We start from the raw sequence: 19,509 nt of genomic DNA on the forward strand, positions 1-19,509 counted from the left end.
AGGTAAGTTACATGTCGGGGGGGGGGGGGTGTTAGAATAGGGCTATGGGGTGGAAAGTTAGGAGAAGGGGTGGGAAGGTTAGATTAAGGGGAAGGGAACGGGGGAAGGCCATGGGCGTCGGCGCACGCAGCATGCACTAGTGTGCACCTCCTTGCGTACTCCGACCCCCGGTTTTATAACATGATATAAAATCGGGGGTCCATGTGTAAGCCCTTGCGTACCTTTGAAAATCTCCCTCTAAATAAATAAAATCAACACCACAAAATAAAAAGGACCCTTCAAGCAATAACTTCCTTATAATTGCAATCTTATTGGCCTTGATATATAACAAGAATCTAGCTCAAAACATTTTCCAGAGTCCATTCACATATTTAAACCAAAATTCCTCACAAATGCAATCCCACCCCTGAGGTTCTTCCCTCTACTGATCCAGTCCCGTTGACATTGAGAACTGAATTTGTCTTACTCCTTTCCCATCCTCTAGACTGCCTTGGATCTTATGAACTTATAAAGTGAGAGCGTCTTTTAGAATATGCACCCCTGTTTTATGTGAATAATACTATGCACCCCTGTTTTATGTGAACCAGCATGATGTGACTGCGGTCTCGAATGCCGGTATATAAAAAATCTGAAATAAATAAATAAATAAATAAATAAATAAATAAATAAAAATATTTAAAGTTAGACCTAGCTCTTGTCCAGACCGATCATTTTTATTCCCCATCCCAAAGAGCCTTTTTATTGAAAAAATTATAGCTTTTGGCAGAAGAAACCCCAAAATAGGCAATGAGATGTCAAGGGTATTACTGATTCTTGCCTGGAATGTCTTTCCTCCTTTAGTCTGGAGTTTAAGGATTCCCTTGACCTTATGCTGTGCTTTCTAACTCTCATGGACCCTGGTGTTCCTGAATCTCCAATACTTGAATCTCATAAGACCATAATTGCCATGCTGGGTCAAACCAAAGGTCCATTGAGCCCAGCATTCTGTCTTCTACAGTGGCCAGTCCTAAAAAGTAGGTCCATTTTCTTATTGCTTACTCTGAGAAAATAAATGTGAGTTTCCTGGAGTCACATGGTTAATAACTATTTATTGACTTTCAATTGAGGAAATTCCCAAACCCTTTTTACACCCAGTTATGCTAGTACTCTTGACTACATCGTCCAGCAATAAAATACACAGCTTGAATGTACATTAAGTGAAAAAAATATTTTTCCAATTTGTTGCAAATCTGCTGCTCGTTAATCTCAAGGAGTGTTTCCTAGTCCTAGTATGTGTGCTAGGAATTATTAGTAAGGCAATGGCAAATAAAACGTTAAATGTCATAATGCCTCTGTATCGCTCCATGGTGAGACTGCACTGGAGAACATACACAGAAGGGGTGACCAAAATGATAAGCGGCAAGGAACAGCTCACTATGAGGAAAGGCTAAAGAGGTTAGGAATTTTCAGCTTGGAAAAGAGACAACTGAGAGGGGATATGATAGAGGTCTACAAAATCATGAAAGGACTTGAAAAGGTTAATGTAAATTAGTTATTTACTCTCTTACGGGCCGATTCAGTAAAGTCCGCGGGAGAGCAGGCAAACGCCCGCTCTCCCGGCACGCGCACAGGCCACTTGCCTGTGCGCGCGATACATTTAAATGTGGCCCGGCGGTAGAAACAGGCAAAAGGAGGTGCTAGGGACATTAGTGCGTCCCTAGCGCCTCCTTTTTGACAGGAGCGGCGGCTGTCAGCGGGTTTGACAGCCGATGCTCAATTTTGACGGCGTCAGTTCTCGAGCCCGCTGACAGCCACGGGCTCGGAAACTGGACGCCGGCAAAATTGAGCATCCGGTTTTCGACCCGACAGCCACCGGCGGACTTCAATTTTTTTTTCTTTTTTCTTTTTTACTCTTCGGGACCTCTGACTTAATATTGCCATGATATTAAGTCGGAGGTGCCGGAAGAAATTAGCACCCACCTTTGGGTAGGCGCTAATTTCTGAAAGTAAAATGTGCGGCTTGGCTGCATATTTTACTTACTGAATCGTGCGGGAATACCTAATAGGGCCATCAACATGCATTTGCATGTTGAGGGCGCTATTAGGTTCGGCGGGTTGGACGCGCGTTTTCCGCCCCTTACTGAATAAGGGATAAGGGAAAACGCGTGTCCAATGGCAGGTTACTGTATCAGCCTGTTAGATAATAGGAGGACTTGGGAGCATTCCACGAAGTTAGCAAGTACCGTAACTCATTTAAAACAAATTGAATAAAAATATTTTCCACTCAGTGCATAGTTAAGCTCTGGAATTCATTGCCAGAGAATGTGATTGCAGCAGTTAGTGTAACTGGGTTTAAAATAGGTTTGGATAAATTCCTAGAGGAAAAATCCATTAACTGCTATTAATCAGTAAGGAGTAGTATCTTGAGATCTATTTAATGTTTGGGTACTTTCCAGGTGCTTGTGACTTGGATTGGCCACTGTTGGAAACAGGATGCTGGGCTCGATGGACCTTTGGTCTGACCGAGTATGGCAAATCTTATGTTTTTATGTTCTTATATATTTGAAAGGGTAAATAACCATTCCCTATTTACCTGTTTCATCCCTTTCATGATTTTATAAACATCTATCAAATTCCTATTCAACCTTCACTTCTCCAAGCTGAAAAGCCTTTACCTGTTTGGCTTTTCTTCTTACAATTCTTGTTGCACCTTTGTGCATTTTTGTAATTCCACTATATCATTTTTAAGGTGGGGCAGCAAGAACTGCACATAGTATTCAAGTTGTGGTCATACCATAGATCTATACAGTGGTATTATGATAGTTCTATTTTATTTTCCATTCCTTTCTGAATCATCCTCAGCATTCTTTTTGCAATTTCTTTTTAATTTCTTTTATCACTGCTGCACACTGAGATATCCGTCTAAATGCTTCTGAATATGAACCTCCAAGATCCTTTTTCTGGGTGCAGAAAATGCAGAAACCAGCATTGTGTATCTGTAGTTGTGGTTATTTTTCCCTATGTATCTCATTTTGCAATTATTCACATTAAATTTTATCTGCCATTTAGATGAACAGTTCCCCAGTTTCTCTAGAGTGACGAGGTGGGTGGTACCCTATAGGCTAACCAATTTATTGAGTCATGAGCTTTCAAGAACAGAGTCCACTTCTTCCCCAATCTCTCAAGATCCTTCTGCAGTTCCTTCTAGAATGCCTGTGTCTTAACTAATTTGAATATTTTTGTGTCATCTGCAAATTTGATCACTTCACTTATCTTTCCCTTTTCTAGATCATTAATGAATAAGTTCAATAATACCATTCCAAGGGCAGATCCTCAAGAAACTCCATGTCATGTAGCACTATAGCAATGTTAAGTAGTAATAGTTAGGGATGTGAATCGTGTGCCATATCGTCTTAACGATTGAAATCGTGTGGCAGGAGAAGAAAATCGTGTTTGGCATGATTATTTCGTTGAAAAATCGTTAAAAATCGTTTTTTCCGATTAGTGCGCACTAACGGGAGTTAGTAGTGCGCACTAACTCCCGTTAGTGCGCACTAACTGAAAATGATACAAATAGACACTTTCCAGGTCACTGAAGGTCAGTTAGGAATGAATATGTGTTCCTATTGGCTGGCTGCCCTCTTATCTATTGATGTTACCAAGGTTACCACTGAGGTGATGGTTGGGGGGATGGGAAATGGAACTGGAAACTCACGAACACCAACAGAAAATGAAACAAAGTGTTCACACTTCCCAGGTCAGTAAAGGTCACTTAGGAATGAATATGTATTCCTATTGGCTGGCTGTGCTCTTATCTATTACCTCAGTGGTTACCAAGGTTACCACTGAGGTAATGGTTGGGGGGATGTGAAATGGAAACAGTTGGAAGCTTGACATGTGATGATCAGCACTCACGTGACTAGAACTTGTTTGTTTATTATTTTTGTTAGCAGGCACGTGCATGTTGAATTTGCCAATCACTGTGCATTTTAGAAAGGTGGTCCTGGCTGGAACTGTACACAGTTCAAATATATGTAATTGACTGTTGGTAAGTGTATTTTTTAAGTAGCCACACTGGCACCAGTATGTTTACTTATCCTCCTACTTAACTCACTAGCTCAGCTTTGTAAGAAGGGCTTCTCTGCTTGTGTGTTGCTTTTGTTTGGTGTGAGGAGAGCAGAAACATCAGATCTGTATTCAATCTACTACAGTCATCTCTTATATTAACCTACGCAATTTTTTTTATAATTTATATTTTTATTAGTTTTCAACAAACTTTTACATTTGCAAAAAAGAAAGAAATGATAAAATGAATTACAAACAATTTTTAAAGATATTTCTCGAATATTAATTTATCTTTATATTCAGTTTATCTTTAGTCCACATTATTGGGAGGATATAGTACTATAGTAATCAATAAAGGAAAAAAAAACCTGTAAATTCTACACAGTAATAAGGAGAAAATTACTTTTTACAGCCATTTAACTTACCCCTGTTCTTTATCACCCAAAAAAGCTTCCAAGTGGGAGGGATCCTGAAAAATAAACTTATTCTTTTGGAAAACAATTAAACATTTTGAGGGAAATTTCAAAAGAAATGATGCACCTAGAGCTAACACTCTCGGTTTTAATAATAAAAATTGTTTTCTCCTCATCTGCGTCTCTCTGGACAATTTTTTTTTAAATGATTTGTTATATCACTGAATTAATAATTCATTATTATTAGGTGGTGGTGAATGTCTGACTAAGCTACTAGGCTAGTGTCACTGGTGAGGCTAGTGGCAGTTTAGCAGAATTATAATTTATTTTTATTAGTACTGCAGCATTAATATATTCAAGCCTAGGTAGGCAGGCAGCCAGTGCACTACTCCAGCAGTCACCTCATTGCTTCCTGTGCATTGCATTATAATATGCGCACACACTGACTCCAGCTTAGGTGGGGACAAGGCAGGTCTCCTTTACTGCACACACTGACTCCAGTTTGGGGATAAGGCAGGTCTCTAGAGATGTGAATGTCCATTTGCGCAAAAAGGGGCGCCACCCGTAGACAACACGATTCGACTGCAGGAGGTCGTTCTGGACCCCCGCTGGGCTTTTGGCAAGTCTTGTGTGGGTCAGGAGGCCCCCCCAAGCTGGCCAAAAGTCCCTGGGGGTCCAGCGGGGGTCTGGGAGCGATCTCCTGCCGCGAATCGTTTTTTCGTAAGGAAAATGGCGCCGGCCATAGCAGGGTGGGTTTTAGGGTTGCTTTAGCGTGCCGGTTTCCCCGGTTTACGGCGGTACTACCCCAAACCAAATGTGCCTGATACTTCACTTTCGCGGCTCACTTCTGCCTTGATGGGATAGTTGCCAGGACAGCACTTTTGGTCAGCCTGTCCTGTGCAATCTATTCCAGTCCTGAACCCAACTGTCTTATATTGTGCTCTCTGTAGGACCAGACTGCCCCTGTTTCCCCTCAGCACCGCAGTTGGGTTGTGTCCATTGGCACCTTGTTTGGCTACTGTGGGTCTCCTTGGTCGAATGGGACAGTCTGGAGCTCTGTAATCACCCACATGTAAGGACTACCATCCTGCTTGTCCTAGGAAAAAGCGAAGTTGCTTACCTGTAACAGGTGTTCTCCTAGCACAGCAGGATGTTAGTCCTCAGAAATCCCACCCGCCTCCCCAAGATGTTGGGTTCACCTTCGGTTTGTTGTGTTATTTTTCTCGCTCGTAGTTTTTTGCTATATTATGAGACTGAAGGGGGACCTCGTGTAGATGCTCAGATAGCAGCAGGCTGGGCATGCTCAGTCTGCCTGTCAAAGTTTCTAGAAACTTTGACAAAATTTTCCATGCCGGGCTCCATTGGATGATGTCACCCACTTGTGAGGACTAACATCCTGCTGGCCTAGGAGAACACCTGTTATAGGTAAGCAATTGCGCTTTCTTGAGTAACTTTTTCATGATTGGAGATAATGGGAGTTGAGAGCACTTTTCTGAAATGGATCTGTTCATTAGAGATGTGAATCGTGTGCCAGATCATCTTAACGATCAGGTTCGGCTGGAGGGGCGTGGAAATCTTATTGTTAAGATATGTGAATTGGAATCGTTTCCGATTCCAATTCACATCGCTAATTTTCTTTTTAAGGAGGCCCGCGCCGCTAAAAAAAAAAACCACCCGACCCTTTAAATCGACCCCCCTTAGCCTCCCCCACCCTCCTGATCCCCCCAAAACCTTTTAAATTTACCTGGTGGTCCAGGGGGGCCTCGGGGAGCGATTTCCCGTTCCCAGCATCAGCTGCGCTAAAAAAAAAATGGCGCCGATGCCCCTTTTCCCTTACCATGTGACAGGGTATCCGTGCCATTGGCCGGCCCCTGTCACATGGTAGGAGCACTGGATGGCCGGCGCCATCTTTAAAGATGGCGCCGGCCATCTTTACTCATCAGCCCCTATTATACTATACTCTATAATAGGGGCTGATAAGTAAAGATGGCCGGCGCCATCTTTAAAGATGGTGCCGGCCATCCAGTGCTCCTACCATGTGACAGGGGCCGGCCAATGGCACGGATACCCTGTCACATGGTAAGGGCAAAGGGCCATCGGCGCCATCTTTATGAGTGGCAGCCGATGGCCCGAGAGCGGGAGGTCATTCCCCGTGCCCCCCCCCCCCTGGACCACCAGGTAAATTTAAAAGGTTTTGGGGGGGGGGGGGGTCGGGGGGGGGGGGGAGGCTAAGGGGGGTCGATTTAAAGGGTCGGTGGTTTTTTTTTTTATCGGGCCATCGGCACCATTTTAATTAGTGGCAGCCAAAATGGCGCCGATGGCCCGAGAGCAGGAGATCGCGCCGGGACCCCCCCCCCCACTGGACCACCAGGTAATTTAACATTTTGGGGGGGGTTCGGAAGGGTGGGGGAGGGTAAGGAATTGGTTTTAAAGGGTCGGGGTGGATTTAGGGGTTGTTTTGGTGTGCCGGTTTTCCCGCCCTCCCCCAAATAATTCCCGTGCCCTATTTAACGATACAATACAAATGCCCCTGACGATAAATCGGGGCATTTGTATTGTATCGTGCACTCTAACGATTTAGGACAATTTTAAAATTATCTGACGATAATTTTAATCGTTCAAAAACGATTCACATCCCTACTGTTCATTTCTTAATGACAGAACCCAGTTGGTTTTATGAGAAGGCACATGTTGCTTAGGCTTTTCCACAGTGAAGGATAATTTCCTTGTTGATGGTATATTTTTGTTAGACAGGTTTTCATGAGATTTATTTAGGATTTTTTAGGATTAGAAACGGTTTATTGATTGCTGCTATTGGGTCTTATTTGGGGAGCATTGTTTATGATGAAAAGAGTTGGGTTTACATTTTTGAATAGTTATATATTGGAGCTTATTGATGATGCATTTAATAAAGTATAAACAAACAAAAATTAATTGCATATGTACTCTCACAGTTTTTCAAAGTATCAGACTGTGGAAATCTGCAACTTAATCCACTTAAAATATTTACACTGAAAGCTTATGTACAATATGTACGTATCTAGTCTCACAAGCCTTTCCTAATCCATAACTCCGGTCAAACAACTCAAGGTACTACCTTCGTGTTTTAACCAGCGATTGAACCTTGTGTTTTATTCAATGTTTTATTCTTGCTTTTATTCCTTTATAGTCATTATGTATGTTACATTTTGATTTGTTGTTGTGTTTGTGGACCCTGCTTGAGAGCAGATGGAGCCACCGAGGTAAGGCCCTCTAATGGTACTTTTAGCCGGGAGGCAGTGCAGTACCAGGAGACCAGACTGGAGCTTCACCTTTACCAGCCCTCGTTCCCCGGAGGTTGAGCCCTTGGGTGCCAGGGCCGGCAGGACTTAGGCGAGGGTCTCCTGGCAGAGAGAGTCCAGTGGATTGTCCAAGTCGAGGCTGGCGGAGATCCGGAAGAACAGGGAAGGTCGAGGAGTCGAGGCGGGCAACAACGGTGCAACACAGTAAATCAGGCCAGAAGTAGGGGGCAGGCTGAAGACAAGCAGGAACCACAGAACACAGAAGAATCAGGATATCAAGCCGAGGTCAGAGCCGAGGAGACAACCAAAGACAGGAACTGGAAGAAGAGCGGAACCACAGGAGCCGGAACACAGGAACGGAGGCAGGAGCAAGCAGGAACCAGGAATGAAGGCAGGAAAACAGGAACTGGAACAAGCTGGAATGCAGGAATGCAGGAACAACCAACTAGCTACTGTCACGAGCTGACCTGTTGCCAAGGTAAGGAAAGGAAACATGAAGTGGGCTTATGTATCCCTGAGCGATGATGTCATCATTGGGGGCCGGGACGAGGTTTCCCGCCATAGCCCCTTTAAATCTGGAACTAGGCCACACGTGCGCGCCTAAGGAGAAGGAATCTTGGAGGCAGCCGGTGGCGTCTCCCTCATGGGGAGAACGCTGCAGCAGAGGCCCGACGCGGTCTGCCTGACAGGGCCGTGGGAGAGAACGGAGACCGGCGTCTGCTGGGTAAGTCAGAGGAACCCGGTTGTGGCAGTCCTCGACTGAGGTTCCCAACATTTGTAAACCGCCTAGATCTATGCAATATATAAAAAGTTTTTAAATAAAAAAATAAATGTTTGTCTTCACCAGAGACAAAACAAAATATCTTACTACAAATGAACAAGTGGGGAAAGCATATAGAGCAGAGCTTTCCAAAGTGTGTGTCGCAACACTTTGGTGTGTCGCCTGCAGTGTGCCTGTGTGTCGCGCAAGCCCGGTGCACGTGATGGGGCGGAGTAAGTGATGTCACCTACTTCACTTCCTCGCAGCGAAAGCATGCTTAAAGATTTTCAGCGACCGAGCAAATTTGTTGAAGGTTCGTCTGGCCTGTTTTTGAGGGAAAAACGTACTTCACTGCAGACCCTGTGGTGGCGCGGCTCTGGCGCAGGACCTGCCCTTCTCCTTTGTTGATGAATGAATGTTGTGGGCTGGTCCTGCGCCAGAGCAGCAGCTCGGCGAGGTCTGCGCAGTTTCGGGGGGCCACAGAAGCGGTCATGGTGTCTACTTTCCAGTTTTGCACCACGCTTGCCCCCTGCCTAATTGTAGAATTGCGGCGGTTTTATAATTAGGCAGGGGCCAAACGTGGTGCAAAACTAGAAGATGATGCAGAAAGTGTATCCCAGCTTCCGCCACCCACAAACTCCCCCGCGGACATGGCCCTTCCCAGCGAGCAGTAGAGGAATCCGCGGCCGCAGGGCAGGTTCCGGTTCCTTACTTAAGTGTTGTGCTGTTAATGGTCTCTTGCAGCCGGCGGGGGCCGAAGAAATGAAGGAGGCCGGCTGGAGCCGAAGAATTAAGATGGGCACCGCGCAGCCAGCCACAGCCGGAGACCAAGCCGGCAGTGGCCGAAGAAATGAAGGAGGAGGCCGGCGGGGGCTCAAGAAATGAAGAAGGAAGCCGGCGGGAGCCGAAGAATTAAGATGGGCACCGCGCAGCCAGCCACAGCCGGAGACCAAGTCGGCAGTGGCCGAAGAAATGAAGGAGGAGGCTGGCGGGGGCCGAAGAAATGAAGAAGGAGGCCGGCGGGAGCCGAAGAATTAAGATGGGCACCGCGCAGCCAGCCACAGCCGGAGACCAAGCCGGCAGTGGCCGAAGAAATGAAGGAGGAGGCCAGCGGTGCTGGAGAAATGAAGATGGAGACCAGCGCTGCTAACTGCCGCAGGAGATGAGATATTCAGCTGGGGGCCTGTGTGTGTGTATGTGAGAAAGGAAGGGTGCTCCTGTGTGTGTGTGTGTGAGAAGGAAGGGTGCTCCTGTGTGTGTGTGTGAGAAGGAAGGGTGCTTGTGTGTGTGTGTGTGTGTGTGTGTGAGAAAGGAAGGGTGCTCCTGTGTGTGTGTGTGTGTGAGAAGGAAGGGTGCTCGTGTGTGTGTGTGTGTGTGTGTGTGTGTGTGTGTGTGAGAAAGGAAGGGTGCTCCTGTGTGTGTGTGTGTGTGAGAAGGAAGGGTGCTCGTGTGTGTGTGTGTATGTGAGAAAGGAAGGGTGCTTCTGTGTGTGTGTGTGTGTATGTGAGAAAGGAAGGGTGCTTGTGTGTGTGTGTCAATGTGTGTGTGCGAGAGAGAGAGATGGAGCATGTTTTTGGCTGGCTTGTGGCTGTGAGAGAGAGGGCATTTGTGTGATTGAGCCTGTTTGTAAGTGAGTTGGACATGTGTGTGATTGAGAACTTGTGTGTAAGTGAAATAGAGCTTGTGTGTAAGTGAAATAGAGAGAGCTTGTGTGTAAGTGAAATAGAGAGAGAGCGAGAGCATTGTGTGATTGAGAGAGACTGGCCAGAGAGGTGACCTGTGTATGTGTGAGAGACTGATGAGGGAGATGACAGGTATCTGTGTGCTTGTGTGTGTGAGAGAGAGAGAGACTGGTTGGGGAGATGATTGGTGTGTGCGAGACAGAAACTGGTCCTGAGGGTGTGACTGTTGTGTGTGTGTGAGAGAGAGAGAGAGAGAGAAGAGACTGGTTGTAGTCCGTAAGGAAGAGGATCGTGAGGACAGCTTCAGCAGCTACTGCTGCTTCTGGTGTGGCCTGCAAGGGAAAGGAGTAGGAGAACTGCTGGAGAGGGTAAGTAAAGGTGGCTTTTTAAGTTCATTTTTCTTGATTGACTACCATTTTAATTATTGGGTAGTATGTGATGTGTCTGCTGTTTAAAATATGTTATTGGTGTTTGGTAAAGCTTTCAAAATGTGCATGAGTCTTTAATTATTGTTGGTTCTATTCATCAGCTGTTTTGAAATTTTTGTATGATTTTATAATTATGATTAATGATTTATATATCTTGATTTTATTGATTTGTTTCACGAGGGATGGTGAAATTTATGTTTTTCCATTGTTGCGCTGTATAGATACAGTCTGGTGTGATACGTTTTACAGTTTAGTTTTTGTCTGCACAATTGTATTTATACTTTATGTGGCTTTATTCTGTATTTGGTGAGAGTTTGTGTTCTGCATGCAAAGACTGAGATGAAGCATTCTTTTAACTTGTGGTTTCTCTGTAGGGATCTGTAGTAGCTTGGCCTGTTTTCCTGATAGGAGGTGCATTGATATTTTAAATTCTGGTGTAATATTTGTGGTATTCTTTTTCATAGGTAGGGTTGTTATTTGTTGAGTATTGGCAGATAGTACTGTGTTGATATGGGAGGACCATGCTGAAATATATCACAATAGGTATGATGCCATATGAATTCCAAGATGCAAAGTTTTCTTGTTGGCATCACAATAATGAATGAAATTATCACAACAATGTGTATATTAATTTTACCTCCGAATGTCACTTGTTCTGACTCTGGGATTAAGCCTGTCAGTTTTCTTGTTGGCATCACAATAATGAATGAAATTATCTTGGAATATTATATATTTTTAATATAAATGAAAGGTTTTCATAAGATAGGTTGTGTCATGAAACATTTTATTATTTATTTTATTTATTTATTTATTTATTTATTTATTTATTTAAGAACTTTTGAGATACCAACATTCATAGGACATTTCATGCCTTACAATCAACTCTTGTAGCAAGGAAAGAGAAATTACAAAATGACAGGGGAAGGGGAACAGGAATAGAAAAAAGGAGAGATGAGGGGTGGGTGATTATATTATGTATATATTTAAGGAAACATACATAAATTGTCGAAATACATTTTCTTCGTTTAACCTTTAACCTCTGGTTTGCTAGTAGACTGAATTACCGTGTCACGAAATTATGTTTTTCTAAAAGGTGTGTCACCAACATGAAAAGTTTGGAAAACTCTGATATAGAGGCATGTCATCAGGAAAGCATGCCAAAATAGATTCATAGAAACATCATGGGGTTCTTATATTATATATTGAGTACATGCTATGCCTTAGTACAGTTTTTCCATTTATTGAGACCTCAGGCTAAGGGGGAAGGGGAGGAGTTACTTAGAATTATAAGTGTGTCTGTGTGGGTTTGTCTGTGTCTGTATTGGACTGTGCATTTTTTTAGAGGAATGCTGATTGTGGTATGAGAGAGAGGTGCCATCCTTTACCAGCTGCTTCAGGTTTTTTTCACTGTCTGCCTTTCTTGCTCTGGACCAATATGTTTGAGGAAAAGTGGGAGAGGGGGTCCTTTTCTGAAAGGAGCAGTTGGCCAATCTTCAAAAGTCTCTAACTGCTTCTCATAGAATGCAATAGGGCTCACTTGCTAGAGTTCATTCTCCTTCAATACTAATTTGTTTCTTGGTTTCAAAGAAGCAAACCAGTTGAAAATAAGGATTTTAAATAATATCTGTCTACAAACTGCAATTAGGTCTATCAAAAACAGCAATGTATTTTTTTAGATGATTGTACACCACTTTGGACCACCTTCTGGGGCTGAGAAGGTGAACAAGGAATTAGTTTAAATAAATATATATACAACATTCCTTATTGAAAGCTATTTGGGGTAGATATTCAAACATAAACTTCTAAGCAATTTAGCTGGATTTAGATTATCCTACAAATTGCAAGGGATATTCAGCAGCATGACTATGCCTTTGAATATTCCTGATGAAATCACTATTTAGCCGAAAAAGTCTTATCTGGCTAATTTTAGACCTGCTAATGAGTAGGTCTAAATTACCTGGTTAACTTAACTGGACAAGTTTGAATATCACTACTTATCTGGCTACTTATCTGGACTCTCTACCTGTCCATTGTACAAATCAACTCTCTACCTGTCTGTTGTACAAATCAACTCCTCTTGTACCTTTCATCAATTCATACAGCAGAAAATCTTCAGTGATGTCAACTTAGCTGTTCACACCTCCTACTGTATATGTAAAACCTTCCCCCCCCCCCAAACCTCCCCCACCCTCCAAACCCCTCACTGAGTTAAAAGTGCCCCTTCTTACAGTGGTATAAATAGACGGTGTTGCGGAAATTACCTTTGAGATGTGGTAGCTTGGAAATTATCATAACCATGCCCCCACCCCCTTTTTTTATCGCAGGCACTATTTCTGATGTAAATATAGCATTTTGATAAATCTATATAGTATTTTGATAAATCACCCTCAGTCCCCCTAAATATGAAACTGTTCGGCCAAGAAATCTGTTTTTTACAATTATCTGAACCACTGAAATGAATGTACAAGATTTATTATCTAATCAACAACTCTCTACTCACTGTTTTTACTGTTTAATCTATCCCTCATTTTCTAATGACCAAGTTATTCATTCCCTGTTTATTGTAACTGTTTTTCTACGCCTGCTCTGTTAATTGGTTCTCCCCTTGTTCATTGTAAACCGGTTCAATAAGACTTGTCTTGAGCATCGGTATATTAAAAGAACTTAAATAAATAAATAAATAAATAAATAAATAAATAAATAAATCTAGGGGTATGTTAGCAGGATAAGTAGCTCCAACTCGGAATGCCCATTTCCCGCCCACCATTTCTCTGACTAAGTAGGTAGTTATCCGGTTAAGTGGCAGCCACTGAATGGGACCATATATTCAGCTGCCGCCACTTAACTAGATAAGTTCCTACTTATCCTGTTAATTAGTGTTGAATATTGGCCCTCCCAATATAACACAATAAAGGCATAGTATTTATTTATTTATTTATTTATTTATTTAACATTTCTTTTATACCGATATCCGTTCGCACATCGTATCGGTTCACAGTGAACAAAAAACCATTGGGCAGTGCCCGTACATATAACAGATAACATAATATAATATGATGAACTAGGCAACATATAAATAATTTTTGGGAGGAGCCCTTACATATAACAGGCATCAATGGGTAGATGCTATGGAATATATCTATAACTATATACATGATAGTGCAAAGTACAAAATCAGCAGACATAAAGGCGTTCATACCAAGATATCAGTATAACATTCATAGGGGGGTTTTATGTAATAGGGGGTGAGATGGAGTAGGCTTGCTGAAAGAGCCAGGTTTTAAGTTTCTTTTTGAAAGTGGGGGTATAGGTCTCTATGCGGATATCATGGGGCAGTGAGTTCCATATGGTGGGGCCGGCAAGAGAAAAGGCTCTGTTAATAGTGGAGGAGAGTTTAAAAGATTTAATAGATTGGGCATGGAGTGTTCCTTGGAGGGCTGGGCGTGTAGGTCTCTTGGAGGTACAAGGTAAGAGGGGGGGGTTAAGCCAGTTGAGGTTGGAATTTACTAGACTCTTATGTATGATCGAGAGTGTTTTATAAAGAATTCGTGACTGTATAGGGAGCCAGTGTAGTTCAATAAGTGTGGGGGTGATGTGATCTCTTTTCTTTGTGTTTGACAATATCCGAGCGGCGGCATTTTGTAGGAGTTGAATTGGCTTAGTATGTGTTGCAGGAATGCCCAGTAAGAGCGCATTACAATAGTCAATCTTCGATAAAATAATAGCTTGGAGGACTGTACGGAAATCATTGAAGTGTAGTAGGGGTCTGAGTTTCTTTATTGTTTGGAGTTTAAAATAGCAGTCTTTTAGTAGCACAACTATTCTTTTATATGGGAGCACGGTTAACCAAAAGACCCTTCCTATTAGTTATAGGGGATCCTCCTTGACAATCAAGTATTCAAATGCATTATTTAAATACTTGTCAAAATAATTTGTGAATATATTTATTTATAAAATTTGTTATACAGAATAATGGTTGAATTGGCACACATTTGAAATTATTAAACAATAATGTCATTTCCAAGGCTTTGAACTCGGCTATGAACAGTTCTCACATAGTAACATGATAACCAGAATTGAAGCATCATGGATGGTGTTGCTGTTTATTGGCTTCAAAATTGTGCTAATTTAACCATTTTTTTTTCTATGTGCTACCATATGCCCATCATTTGTTTTTGTGAAACATACTAATATTATTGCTACTGCTACTACTTAACATTTATATAGTGCTTCATGACATACGCAGCACTGTACAAACATACAAAAAGTCAGTCCCTGCTCCATAGAGCTTACAATCTAATAATACAAACAGGACAAGAGACTTGGAATATAAAGCAAGTCCCGAAAAGAAAATTAGGTAACAAGACTAAAAGCGGGCAATCAAGCATAAGATTTAAAAGTGGTTTCAAAAAGGTGGATCTTTAGATGGGATTTAAGGATGGCAAGAGAAGGAGCATTACGTACCAGTTCAGGAAGACTATTCCAAGCTCATGGGTGGAAAGCATGGAGTCTGGAATTTTCAGGAGAGGAGAAGGCCACAGATAGGAGTGACTTATCCAATGAGCAGATAAAATGTTAATTTCAGTAATGCATTTATGGCACTAATAATGTCTGCCTTTTCTACATGATCCTATCGGTGTCTAGTTGATTAGTTATGGTATTTGTTTTCCAAATAGTAAAAGAAAAAACTTTGAAATTTTAATACATTAATAAAATTCTGTTTTATGTTTTTAAGTTGATGCCACCTTAGTAAATGAAGAGGAAGACTGTATATACTTCTGTGGACATTCACTTGGGCTTCCGCCAAAAAAAATTAAAACATATTTGGACGAGGAGTTGGACAAATGGGCTACAATGTAAGTTATTCAGTGTTAATTCATTGCTTCCATATCAATAAATTAATTTATTCAGCAAAAAGCTAGAGATTAAGCAAGTTGACTGTGAATAGGTTGGAATATCCAAAGTAACAGGTGACATGATTCCCAGAATAGTATAAAACAGGAAATCAAGTTTGGAACAGACTTGACATGTTTCTGACCTTGATCCAATGGAAGGTTAAAATTTACCATTTTATACCAAACATATTACAGAAGTTCAAACAAACTTTAGAAGACTTGTCAAGAAGACTTCTTGAACTTAAATAATAATTTTAAAGGAAAAGGTTAAAATGTTATGAAAGGTTACAAAGTTCTTTGAAAGACTGAAAGTGGGTTGGTTTTAGAATGGTGTGGATTAATTTCAGATCAGAACATGGAAGAATTCTGTATATACAGGTTAAACCAAGCCATGGACAATGAAGAAGGGATTCAGAGATACCTTATTTCTAGTGAAAAGTGTTAAAATTATATTAACAGATGTTTTATCTTGAAATTGCTCTAGAAAAAGAATAATATGATCAGGCCTGGACAGTTTCCAGTCCCCTGAGATCTCATCCCCCCTTTTCTTTTTTCTTGGCAAGGGTCAGTTCTTCCATTTGGCAAACTAGACAATCACCTAGTGTGCCAAATTATTTTTGGGATGGCAAAAACCCTAGAAACTTCCAGGTTCCACCTATCCACTTTTAAAGCAGGTCACCACAAGAGAAAAGGGAATGGTGCTTCATGGAGCAAATGGTTCAGGAACCAACAAGAGAGGCAGCTATTTTAGATTCAATTCTTAGTGGAATGCAGGATTTGGTGAGCGAGGTAATGGTGGTGGGGCTACTTGGCAATAATGATCATAACATAATCAAATTTGAACTACTGACTGGAAGGGGGACAGTATGTAAACCTACAGCTCAAACACTACATTTTCAAAAGGGAAACTTGAAAGGTGTAGCTGCAAAGGTTAAAAGTATTCAACAGACATAGACATTGTTTAAAAATACAATCTTAGAAGTGCAGTCCAGATGTATTCCACGCATTAAGAAAGGTGGAAGGAAGGCACAACGATTACTGGCATGGTTAAAAGGTGAGGTGAAAGAGGCTATTTTAGCTAAAAAAAATCCTTCAAAAATTTGAAGAAGGATCCATCTGAAGAAAATAGGAAAAAGCATAAGCATTGTAAAGTTAAGTGTAAACATTGATAAAGCAGGCTAAGAGAGAATTTGAAATGATGTTAACCAAAGAGACAAAAACTCATAATAAAAACTTTTTAAAATAAATTTGAAGCAATGAGGAAGTTGGTTGGACCATTAGATGACCGAGGGGTTAAATGGGCTCTTAAGGAAGATCAAGTCTTTGCAGAAAGACTAAATGAATTCTTTGCTTCTGTGCTCACTAATGAGGATTTTGGGGCGATACCAGTTCCGGAGATGGTTTTCAAGGGTGTTGTGTCAGATGAACTGAACCAAATCACTATGAACCTGGAAGATGTAGTAGGCCAGATTGACAAACTAAAGAGTAGAAAACCACCTGGACTGGATGATATGCATCCCAGGGTTCTGAAGGAACTAAAAAATGAAATTTCAGATCTATTAATTACAAATTGTAACCTATTGTTAAAATCAACCATTGCACCTGGAGGGTGACCAATGTAATCCCAATATTTAGAAAGGGCTCCAGGATTGATCCAGGAAACTATAGACAGTGAGACTGGCTTCAGTGCTGGGAAAAATAGTGTAAATTATTCTAAAGATCAAAATCATAGAGCATATAGAAAGCCATAGTTTAATGGCACATAGTCAGCATGGATTTACCCGATGGAGGTCTTGCCTCACAAATCTGCTTAATTTTTTTGAAGAGGGCAATAAACATGTGGATAAAGGAGAACTGGTAGATGTAGTATATTTGAATTTTCAGAAGGTGTTGACCTTCTAGACCCCCGCTGGACCACCAGGGACTTTTGGCAAGTCTTGGGGGACCCTCCTGACACCCACGCCATCGGCTGCTGGTAATCAAAATGGCGCTGATAGCCTTTGCTCTTACTATGACACAGGGGCTATCGGCACCATTTTGAATATCAGCAGCCGATGGCCTGAGTGCAGGAGATCGCTCCCGGACCCCCGGTGGATCATCTGGGACTTTTGGCAAGTCTTGTGGGGGTCAGGAGGGTCCCCGAAGACTTGCCAAATGTCCCTGGTGTTCCAGCAGGGGTCCAGGAATGATCTCCTGCACTAGGGCCGTTGGCTGCCAGTAATCAAAATGGCGCCGATAGCCTTTGCCCTTAATATATCACAGGGGCTATCGGCGCCATTTTGAATACCGGCAGCAGATGGCGTGAGTGCACTAGATGGCTCCCGGACCCCCGCTGGACCACCAGGGAGTTTTGGCAAGTCTTGGGGTGGGGTCAGGAGGGTGGGGATTTTGTTCAAATTCGCTCCTTTAGATGGCCGAATAATTCGGTGAAGATTTGTTGTATTCGTGGGAATCGCGATACGTTTCACTTCCCCATGAATACAACGAATATGGCCCTATACGTTGTGGGTTGCCAATACATTGCAAACAAATGCACACCCCTATTAACATTTACACATGTGTTAATATGCATTAAATAACTGTGTTATCCACCACAGACAGTTTATACATGTTAACAGCATTGTTAACAGGCATAAAGTAGCATGCACTAGTGTGAATACAATAATCTATGTTAAGGAGGTAATGAGATGCAAAATTATGCAAAACAGATTACCTATTAATGCAGCAAAAAGTATGCATGTTAAAATGCACAAAATACAGTACAGAAGCATTAATGTAAAAAAACAACTACATCTTGTGGAGGAGGTGTTTAGCTTTTGTATTATGTCTATATTAACATACATATTTTTATGTGCATACTTTGCTGTCTGTAGTAATGTGTGCCTCATTTGCATCTTATTAACATTAGCCATTAATGCACAAATAAATCATTATGGTTATGTATATTAATGGCTGATAGTAATGCAATTCAGCACTTTGGCTTCTAAGGGCCTTATTTTCTAAGGCTATCGCTTGCTTGCGCTACCAGCGCAAGCGTGCGATAGCTAGAAATCGTAGCGCACGCCTGCGAAGGGGACAACGGGGCGGAGTCAGCCCCGGAAGAGGAGGAGTCGGGGTGTCACCGGGGCTGACTCTGCGAAGACTATGCAGACAGCGAAAAGGTAAGGAGCCTTTTTGCTGCCTATTTCGTGCCGAATATGGTGTAGTTATTCGGCATGTTGCCGGCAGCGATCGCACCGCGGCTGTGCGATCGCTGCCGGCTAGTGCAGGACAGCCCCCCCATTTTGCCTCCCTGGGCCCCCTGTTACCACCGGATTTTCTAAGTTCTGCGAACTTAGAAAATCCGCCCCTAAGTCATAGCAAAGCCTGCTTCCTTCCTGCCCGAGATATTGTTTCCATTTTTGTTCAAAAGTACATGCTTTTAAATGTAATGCATATTATTTAAAACAAGCAAAATGATTGCAATTTACGGTCCTAAATTTACATTTTAAAGAATTCACTAAAATAGGGAAATATGGCCTCTATATAGTAAATTTTCATCTCTGTATATTATATCAATATTTGTCTTTATATTTTAAGAATTTCTTCTGATAGACTATGACAGCAGATATGGACAAAAAAAATCATCTAAGTCTTCCCAGTTTCCTTCCTGTTGCAATGCCATAGACGCTACTTTATCTTTGCAACCCAGGATGTGCTATGCTTACTGATTTTGCCTGCACTACTTTCTATAGAAAGCTGTTTCATATACATTTACTGAGCATTGGTATGTAGATTATTAGGTAACTCATTATTTTCAGAAAAAGCCTAAAGAGAGTAGATATATGACTAATGAAAAATGTATATACTGAAATGTATTCCTAATTGTATGTTTAAAACTAGTTGCAACATTGGATTACCTTTTAACTGTATTAAAGAACTATGAGACTCACCTTCAGCTACTGAGCGGCTGGTAGAATTAGTCAAATAAATATATCCAGTTAATTTAGCTGGGACATTCAGAATA

At 41.8% G+C, this 19,509-nt stretch overlaps 1 protein-coding gene across 3 annotated transcripts in view; it reads left to right on the forward strand.

Annotated features, from left to right (window-relative positions):
- The window catches only part of KYNU (kynureninase), a 227,840-nt gene that overhangs the window by 18,248 nt on the left and 190,083 nt on the right, over positions 1-19,509 (forward strand). For all 3 annotated transcript variants that reach the window (XM_029605405.1, XM_029605408.1, XM_029605407.1), the window contains exon 4: positions 15,344-15,464. In XM_029605405.1, the coding sequence (XP_029461265.1) occupies positions 15,344-15,464 (121 nt within the window). The remainder of the gene's footprint in view (positions 1-15,343; positions 15,465-19,509) is intronic.

Source organism: Rhinatrema bivittatum, chromosome 6 (genome assembly GCF_901001135.1).
Source record: "Rhinatrema bivittatum chromosome 6, aRhiBiv1.1, whole genome shotgun sequence".
Classification (NCBI taxonomy): Eukaryota; Metazoa; Chordata; class Amphibia; order Gymnophiona; family Rhinatrematidae; genus Rhinatrema; species Rhinatrema bivittatum.